Here is a 10,539-nt window from a genome sequence, read left to right as displayed (position 1 = left end):
TTATTAAGAACTGTATTTTTTCCCTTTGTAAACCTTTACAACAAATTTTCAATTTATCATTGTCATTATCTGTATTTCCACAATATTGGAAAAATAGTTTTCTTACACCTATCTATAAATCTGGCAATCGTAAGTGTGTTAACAATTATAGAAGTATTACTATTCAGTCAGCAATCCCGAAACTTCTTGATAAATTGGTATCCATAAATCTCACCTGGGCTTGAAGAAACATAATTATTGATGAACAACATGGATTTTCTACCTTTACAACAAATTTTCAATTTATCATTGTCATCATCTGTATTTCCACAATATTGGAAAAATAGTTTTCTTACACCTATCTATAAATCTGGCAATCGTAAGTGTGTTAACAATTATAGAAGTATTACTATTCAGTCAGCAATCCCGAAACTTCTTGATAAATTGGTATCGATAAATCTCACCTGGGCTTGCAGAAACATAATTATTGATGAACAACATGGATTTTCTAACGGGAAGTCAACAGTAACAAACCTTGTCAATCACCAACAATACTTGTTGGGTGCATTTGAGAATACAATTCAGGTCGACAGCATTTACACTGATTTCTCAAAGGCCTTTGACCAGGTTAATCATAACCTTTTGGTCCACAAACTTCATGCATCTGGTTTTGGTGAGCCTATTGTTAATTGGATTAAAAGTTTTCTGATGGGACGTACACAGCAAGTTCGTAAAAAGAAGAAGTTAAAAAGAATTCCATTGTTATTCTGGTGTCCCACAAGGGTCTCATTGTCGTCCCTTGTTTTTAACTTGTTCATTAACGATATTGGTAAGGCTATTAAAAACTCACACTTTCTGCTATTTGCTGATGATCTTAAGTTATTTCGTTATGTACATGATAAATCGGTAGAGATCTCTTGCAAGATGATGTAAATAATATATGTTTATGGTCGAAACAAAATGGTTTAAGCTTAAATCTAAAACAAATCTGTAACTTTCCAGGTCTTGAAATAAGGCAAATATTGTTATAGTAATAATTTTATTAGTAGTATAACTTGAAGTTAAAAAAACTAAAAGTTTTTCTTATTATATGAAAAAACGAAAAATATTTTAAATTACATTATGCCCGCCAGCCCGTCGTATAGGGTAAAATGGGATACGAAATTGAAACCAAGAAAAGCCTTTTAACAAAATTAACATAGGTACAAGTACCTACTGTTTCATCATCCTTATCTTCTACACCTGCACATGAAAGTCTACTAAAAAACACAAAACTCGTGTCATGACAAATTTTATATCGGCTTTTGTTTTTCCAGCACATGGTTTAGATTTAAGAAAAAGCACCTGGTTTAGATGTAAGAAAATGCACATGGTTTAGATTTAAGAAAAAACACCTGGTTTAGATGTAAGAAAATGCACATGGTTTAGATTTAAGAAAAATGCACATGGTTTAGATTTAAGAAAAATGCACATGGTTTAATTGTAAGAAAAGCACATGGTACATGGTTTAGATTTGAGAAAATACACGTGGTTTTGGTTTAAGAAAATAGAGGCATGGTTTTGATGCAGACAATTTATGGATCGAGTTGAGAAGAGAGCAACAGCAGGATCTCCTATAGAAGTTAAGCTAAGTTTCTTTCTTTCTTTGAATTTGTGTATAGATGCTTAATTCTCTGTTATCAAAACCTCAATTTTTTAATTATTGTTAAATTCCAATTTGTTATTCTACTAATTTATCAATTAATAAAGAGATGTGTTGAATACCTATTTTATTAAAAATTCCCGATTTCTCCAAAATTAATTAGTTTATGCCGAACCCCTGAGGGATTTTAATGTGCAATGGATGAGCTAGTCGTTACAAGGTATCCATTGGTTTATACACTAGATGACTATGTTGAAAAGTTTGTCTGAACTGTTTTTCCAGTGAGATCAATAGGAATCATTAAAACTACTTCGAATGATATATAAATAAAATTTTATTAAAAATAATAACAAAAATACGTTTTAAATAACTTAAAATCTAAAAAAATTTTGATGTATCATTAAGTACTTTCTACTAATAGTAAAAACAAAGCAAGATCATGGTTACAAAACACTAATAGCAGTCAATAAGGATAAATGCTTTAACGTTATTTTGAGCTGGGATACCTATATATTTTTTTACGATATAATGAAAATAATGTGACAGGACACCTTTACAGAATATGAATAAGTATCGAAAATATTGCGAGAAATTCAGATTTGTACAAAGAAATAAAAAATAATCAGATATATCTATTGTTGATTTTGATATGTTTTTACTATGGCCTTTTCCTTATTAATAATTGCTCATAATTGTCGTCACAATCGACAATTATGAATGTTTTACTAAAAACTTCTAGGCTTAGAATACTGTTGATATAATATTAATAACCTATAAACTGTTACATTTATTGCATATTGTTTTGATTTATGTTTAGCTATTTAAAGAATAAAAAAAATTTTAGTTAAGAGATAAGTTATTTTTATCTTGTGTAATATTATGAATAGTAACAGAAATTTGTGCCCGTAAAAATCATTGGTTTGACGATGAATGCAAGAATGCAACAAAAAAAATTAAACCTATAGAAAGATGCTTTCCCGACGAATTAGAACAACTGTTAGAGAATTATCAAACAAAGAGAAGAGAAGAAAAGAGGATACACAAAAGAAAAAAACGAAACCACTTAAATAAGGAACTTAAATATATAGAAAACCTCAACAGAGAGAAAGAATTCAGAGTATTCTATAAGAAAGTTAACATCAACAGAAAAGAATTCAAGGCAACCACAAGACAATGCAGAAGTCAGAATGGCGACCTATTAACAACAAGGAAAGATGTATTAAATAGATGAGTGGAATACTTTAACCAGGCACTTAATATAGAGAAAAAAGAAGAAAACATGGAAGACGAAAGTGATGAGGTAAGGGGAAGAGACGAGAGGGAAGAGGAACCACCAACAATTCTTGACGTTAAAGATGCAGTTAAAAAACTATCCAGAAACAAATAGATAATCTTCCAGCTGAACTATATAAAGAAGGTGGCCACGATACCATAATGGCATTACAGCAGATTATAAAAGAAATATGGACACATAAATCTCTGCCCAATGATTGGAATACTTTGCAACATTCACAAAAAAGGAAATATCTTTGAATGATCTAACCACAAAGGAATTACGCTTCTAAATGCAGCGTATAAAATATTTTCCACAGGACTATGTCACCATATGCAGAACGGATAGGAGGAAAATACCAGGCTGGTTTCAAAGGTGGTAAATCGACAATTCATCAGATTGCAACCCTGAAACAAATTTTAGAAAAAACACTGAAATATGGCATTGATACTCATCACATATGTATAGACTACAAAGCAGCCTACGACTCTGTGAATAGAAGAGAAATGTTCAAAGCAATGAAAGATCTAGGAATACCAAATCAGTTAATAAATTTAACAAAAGTAACTCTTGAAAAAGTTGAATGTAGAGTACGAATTCAGGGGGAACTGTCTGAATCATTTAAAATAAATAACGGGCTACACCACTGAGACCCTTTCTTCTGTATACTGTTCAATCTGGCTCTGGAAAAAGTAATACGTATGTCACGAATCACAATATCAATATTGTTGGTAGAACGGAAAACAATGTACAAGAGGCATATTATGTAGCATTAAAAGAATCAGTTACAAAAATGGGTTTAATAATAAACACCAACAAACCGAAGTATATGAAAATAAGCACGCAATTACAAATCCTACGCCACTTATTATAGAAAACAACATCATCGAAGCAGTGAACGAATTTGTATACCTGGGAGCGCTCTTTAACACTGAAAATAATACTACCGCAGAATTTGCAGCGCCAACAGATGCTATTTTGGGTTCAATCTCCTTCTTAAATCCACAATTATATCGAGAAATACAAAAATAAAACTCTACAAAACAATAAGACGCCCAGTCCTAACATATGGTTCAGAGACCTGGATTCTAACAAAAAGTAATGAAAACATGTTAGGATGTTTCGAAAGAAAAGTACTAAAGCGAATGGCGAATCTATGGAGCAGTGAATGACAATGGAGTGTGGAGAAGACGATACAACTTCGAACTTTATAGAATATACCAGGAATCACATGTCGTAAAACATTAAGATAGAACGTCTGAGGTAAGGAACAAAATAAACCAGCTGATTTTGCAAATTTTATGTATTTTTTCGCTGTATTACTAACTATTATTCCACCACAATGTTACAATCATTACCTTAGTCCAACCCTTGATAATACTTTCTACTTCCATTTTCAACCCCCCTCCTTTAGAAATACAGACCTTGTAAGATAGCAAACAAGAAGAAGGCTTATCTTGCCTGTTGCCTATCGTGAGGAACAGACGCTCTCTCTTGTCTGTTGTCTATCGCTGAGAACAGACGCTCTCTCTTCCCTGTTGACTATCGTTAGTAACAGAGGATACTCTTCGAGAGGGATAACTTCGAGTGAAAGCCTGTAAATACAGCGAGTGTGTGTGCAGCAGAAGAATTGGTAAGACTTTTTGTACAAGGAGTTAATTAAATTAACGGGTTACTCAAATGCAAGCTCTCTAAAACCCTATCTACAGCTGGATTCCAGTCACCACCAGAAGTTGATCGAAAATCTCAGAACAAGAAATGAAGCTGGACCTTCGAGTTCCCAAATGCTACAGGTCAATAATACACAAAATCATGCTTTGGTAGAAAAGAATGGGCAAACTACTATTGCTTATAATATTTGTTCATTTAATATTGTTAACATTTCGTTGATTTGGTGCATTAATTATCTCGTGAAATAGTCTTGTCGAATATCATTCGAGTGAAAATTATTTACCGGCAAAATTTTCTTCTAGTTTTATTTAAGTTTGTTGCTTTTTGCCAATTTTCGCTTATGAAATTTTGACAAAATCACTCGACTGACGTCTCGTGATTCAACTGTCAAAATTTAATTCGCGAAAATTGCCAGGCAACAAACTTTCATACCATTCGAAAAGATTGCCGGCAAAATTTTCTCTCTTATATTATATATAATATTTATGAGGAAAACGGGACACAATAGAGTTATAGATTAATTGCAGTTGCAGTTCACCTCGAGAATTACGTAATAGACATTATATGTGAAAACATGCACGTACTGTTCGTCAACTGAAGGACGGCATTCGATCCATTTCAAGGGGAACTTAAAATAGCACAATTTAATTTAATAATGCAATTTCTATGAGAACAAACAGGTGTATTTAAAATAACTGTTTAAGCACAAAATTAAAATATTAGGAAAAATATATATAGGTACGAAAGTTACAGGTTAAATATCAAAAAATGTATTTAGTCTCAGATAAATAGCTACTGTATATTTGACGTTTATATTTACATCTCACAAATCATTTTCAAAATACCTTTTCTGAAAAGAATGATTTTCGAAATGGAAATCGAAAGTACAAAGTATTTTTAATCAACTCAGTTTTACATAGAGAAATGTGAACAAATTTACACCTACAAGCGAACAGAAGGCCGAACTACCCCAGGATCTCTTCATAAATACACAATTACTAAGATATCCGTTTTAAGGCGGTTTCCATATTAAGATATTGAGCAAAAACGATTCTCCTTTTTTATTTTAAAATTCAAAATAGTGGCTAATGCAACGGTTGCATTCAGTCGCGATTTTAAATTTACACTACTATTGATCCCCCTAAAGGTTAGAATAATAAAATTTGAGGCAGCTCGGCATGTGATTGCCATTTTTTTCGTCCAACCCGACTGTACTATTGTTTATTTTACAACCAAATGCACAAACATCAAATCAGCGAATAAGAGCACAGATCCTTATGCAAATGGCATAGTACTAGAGTTTTGAAACTTAGCACATAAGTTCTCCTTGGTATAAACAAGAACCCCATTAAACGTGGCGTCCACATATCTTCTCATTCTTCCCATATTTTTTGTCTTTTGTTTTTCTTGAAGAAAAAGTCGTAGAATCTTAAAACTTGATACAAAGGTTTCTCCTAGTGTAATTTAACCCTATGGAATTTTAGGTTAATAGGTTTTCTTGTCATATTCTTCAGCTTTTGTGTTTCTTGAAGAAAATTACAGCAGTTTTGAAATTTAATACAGAGATTCATGGTGCCAGGAACAATCCTGTTGAACTTGAGGACAATATACCTTCTCCTTCTCACATTCTTATTTTTTTGTCTAAGAAAAGTGCTAGACTTTTGAATGAATGAATGAATGAATTTAGGTTACATAAGGAAATGATGCATATGTTACGTTCAAGAATTCTGTCATAAGTATATTTTCCATTGTATTGGTTTATTTATCTATGTAATTTATATATAATATTCTAATTGATACTACTGGTGCTTTCAATGCCCTATTAAAGAGAACAAATCATATATCTAAATCTTCCAGAAATGTCTAAACTTGCATAAGACAAACAAGGACTTCCCTAAAGTTATCTTAATGGTTTCAGCAGGGAATTATGATAGATTGAAATCTTATATTAATTTATAATTTATTAATTACCTACCCCACCCCTTATCACATATTTTTCAATTCTTAACACTTAGTATAAAATAATCCAATTAAAGCTAAAACTGATAACTGGGCCAATATATACAGTCGGAAAAATGAAAGATTACCCATAAACGATCATATCAATCACTTATTTTGTATTTGCTGTCTTTTTCTACAACAAACATTTGTTATTTATAGAAAAAGACAGCAAATACAAAATAAGTGATTGATATGATCCTTCATGGGTAATCTTTCATTTTTCCGGCTGTATGTACTTATAGCTAACGAAAAATGCTTAGTCATAAGCAATATCACTTTTTAACATATACCTAATGAATGATCTTAAATCCTAGATATGTATCACAGATCTACTGGTATTTGTAAGTCCATTAAAGTAACTATACACATACATGACAGTATATGGCAAAACACAACTAATACCAATGTACATTATGTATGGTAGAGGTGCTGTAGAACCAAATGGATAGAACCAATACCCACGTCTAGTAGCATCTCTTGTGTGATGACTGCCAAAAGCAGTAAAGAGTAATAAACCATTTCTCTTTAAAGCATAATTGTCCAAAACATGGCCTGTTAGGAACAATAATAGACAAAAAGCTAAAGGAAATGTTGAACAATGAAGAAATGGTCTGTGTTTTAACTTTGTTGCATTCTGAAAAAGAAAAATTATTTAATATAAGTTTAAAATTCTAATTATTATATACTTAAGTAAAGATTTTAAAGATATCAGTTCTAATATAAAAGCAATAAAGCAAAACATTTGGTAACAGAAAAAATACATCAACTGCTACTAATAAATATTTAATAAAGCAATATTTTCATTGTGGCTTGAAGACTTAATACATCTAAAGTAAAGATGAAAACAAATACATTAGATAACATGAGCCACAAATTAAACAAAAACTACAAAAACCATTGTAACTGTGATTGTCAGGATTGTAATTGAAGTTCTAATTAAAATTATGGAAAATTATATAGATGAATGCTTAAAATCCCATGAACTGGCCGAATAATACACCCCACAATACTAAAGTTCATTCGTTTACCAAATTCCCATCAGTAAACATGAGCACGTGTTGATATTCGCCGTCTCATTCGTCAAGAGGCTATTAAATATAATTTATTACCTTAAGCGAGACAGATTCTCATGTTACAGATCCCAACTTGCCATAATTTTAAATTCAAATTGTATCGTGTTAATTTTTAAGTTAATATATTGTGTTATATTTATGTTATAGTTATTGTTAAGTTATTTACTGGTCGTGTTATTTTTTAGAGTTTAGTTTAATTGTGATATAATGATTAAATTTCAAGAAATTCTTACACTAACAGTTTCAAAAGTAAATATTTTTAAAAATCATATGATACATAGGTCGTACATCAGTACGACCCTGTTTGGCTTACATGTGGTTCTATTGACAATTGGGAATTTGTAAAATGAATACGGTATATATTATATTAAAAAATTTATTTATGAAAACAAATTTGTTAAAAGGGCTTGTCAATAAATAAACATCTTGGTTGAATAACCTGCTGAAAAGTGAAAAAGTGAAAACTTTTCAATTCAGTCCTGAGCAATGATGCTTTTATGAACACAAAGTTTTTAAGTAATTGGAACCATTAATATTTGTATAAATAGAAGGAATTTATCTCCTGAATCAGTATAACAACAAATAAACCAAAAATTTACAAACCTTACAGTAGAAAAGGGAAGATGAAACAACAACACACGAAAGGAATTACTAACAAAAATGATTAATATTATTCATACAGCCGCATACAAAGCAAGAAAATATCATTTTACAGTGATAATTAAAGTTGTAATCTAGGTATATTAATTTAGGTACCTTTAGATTTATGGATCGTGCTTCAATAAAATGATCGATATCAATTATAGAAGATATTAAACTGCATATCACTACTTCTATTATTTTTTCAGTGTGGCTGGCATCTTTTGAATTTAAACATACTATCAACCAAGAGAGTCCCCCTATTAAAAAATGAGTGGCATTGTCAAATAATGCTTGAAACAAGTGCAGTTTACTGTAGCTTACTACATAGTCACCAATTATAGCTGTGATGAATATTAAGAAAGTTAGATATGTTGTCAATTTATTAATATAAAAAAATAACATCACAGATATTTTTGAAATAAATGGAGGTTATATTTACTTTCATTCATTTCAAACTCTTCTATTCTGCTCCTCGTTACGTGGTCTTTTCCTGTTAACTCATTCAATCATGTCATAGTGAGTTAATAGTGTGTTGACAACATCAGACGGTAATAAAAGATAAAATTGAATATTTAATAATTATAAGACCTGCTGTAGAATTGTACAATTGAAAATGCTTTTCACTCATATGAAAACTGCTCATCCTAACTTAACAAAAAATAACAGAACCGGTAGGTATACCATCTGATACGGGAGATTGAAATTCTTGATTACCTCAAAGAATCATATGCAACTATATCACTATACTATACTATACAACTATACCATTACAATGGTAATTCGGTAAACAATCTTGAACACCCAGAAGATCAATAGGAAAGGGAATGTATTCCCAGATTAAAAAGCTATATGAATGAATAAACACGATCAAGAATTGACCAGCAGTATCCAAAAATAATCATAATCTGGATAATCTCACTCCCTTAGCATAATCACGAAAACGGCGAGCTTAGAACAAATAATTAAATTTTATACCTCAAGGATTGGGAACACCGCAGAGAATGCATTCTTACGCCATCTCTATGCCATGTTGATATATTGCAATTCGTGTTTCCTACTATTTTTCTCTTTTTAATAGGTTAATAGTTTACACCAGGTGACCAGGTACTAGATACACAAATCACTCCATTTGTAAAAATTTTTTCACAATTTTTTATTTTTGGTGGGTACACTACAATTTTTGAAATACAAAATAACCAGTTTATATTTTCGTTGGCAAAAATAATAATTATTTATTAACTGACTTTTATTTTACATTTACAAAGGTATGTTTATAAATAAACGCATTTACCAAAATTGTCCTACACCTTTAGATGACATACTGTATCATCGATGCACGAAATTTTCCTTTTCTTTAAGATAGTCAGGATGAAACGCCTGTACCTTTGTATCTAGCCATTGTTCCTACTATCGTATCTCTTTACTGAAAAGTTAAATCCTTATGTTCTTTTGCAAAGTTTACTCTATTTTCTTTTGGCGTGTGTGTCAAATAGCTTTGTACGTCTTCCAAAATCACTACACATAGGTAACATTTACTCAAAAAAGTCGTCTTAATGCATTTCTATCGGTGTCAGTAATTTTTTCCACATTGCGAGGATTTTTGGTGACTCAATCTTTAGTTCTATATCTTCTATTTATAGTTATTATACTGATATAATGATCACGTGATAATTTGAATAAATCTGAAATTTCAGAGTTTGTTTTTCCATAATTAAGAAATCAGACAATGATTGAACAAATTTTTTCATCAATAACCGTTTCTTTGTCAACTTTCAAACCACACAAACACCAAGAGACTTCATGTGATTTGATTTTTCAAAGATATAATTACAACAAAATTAGTGTATGCAAATAACTGATTTACCCAGTGGATCCATTTTTGATTTATTTCAGATGCCCAGGACATGAAAAAGAAAAACCGATAAGGGTTTGTGGACATCAGATCAGAAAGTCTAAAAACTTGAATCGGAACTATAAAATCAACTGAAACCTTTAAATACTTGTGTTCAAATAACATCAAAAGGAGGAAGTAACGAAGAAATATGTTCCAGGAGATTGGTCAAGCAAGATCAGCCACTACACAGCTATAGCTATTCTGGAATAATAAAATACCAAAAGAAAATAATAAAAAAAAAACAATTTACAAAACACTAATAGAAAGTATTGGGTTATATAGCGCCGAACTCTGGGAAATGAATCAAAAAAACAAATCACAAATTAAGGCCATGGAGGTTAACTATTGGAGATGATGTTGCTGG

General features: G+C 31.1%; 1 protein-coding gene across 1 annotated transcript; it reads right to left on the bottom strand.

Moving 5' to 3' along the window:
• Positions 1-1,947: 1,947 nt before the first annotated feature.
• On the bottom strand, positions 1,948-8,726 carry LOC140440201 (transmembrane protein 267). Its single transcript, XM_072530536.1, has 2 exons — positions 8,396-8,726; positions 1,948-7,200 (listed from the first exon to the last, which is right to left on the bottom strand). The coding sequence occupies exons 1-2, from the start codon at positions 8,681-8,683 to the stop codon at positions 6,877-6,879; spliced, it is 612 nt and encodes a 203-aa protein (XP_072386637.1). The 5' UTR covers positions 8,684-8,726; the 3' UTR covers positions 1,948-6,876.
• Positions 8,727-10,539: the final 1,813 nt, after the last annotated feature.

Source organism: Diabrotica undecimpunctata, chromosome 4 (assembly GCF_040954645.1).
Source record: "Diabrotica undecimpunctata isolate CICGRU chromosome 4, icDiaUnde3, whole genome shotgun sequence".
In the NCBI taxonomy this organism is placed as follows: domain Eukaryota; kingdom Metazoa; phylum Arthropoda; class Insecta; order Coleoptera; family Chrysomelidae; genus Diabrotica; species Diabrotica undecimpunctata.
The sequence above is the reverse complement of the archived record's forward strand: the minus strand, read 5'-3'. Positions and strand labels throughout refer to the sequence as shown.

Excerpts from the sequence above, each read along its gene's own strand:
- LOC140440201 (XM_072530536.1), bottom strand. The coding sequence starts at position 8,683 with ATGTTATTTTTTTATATTAATAAATTGACAACATATCTAACTTTCTTA. Across the intron at positions 7,201-8,395 it reads CACGATCCATAAATCTAAAG|AATGCAACAAAGTTAAAACA; the intron begins GTACCTAAATTA and ends TTTCTTTTTCAG.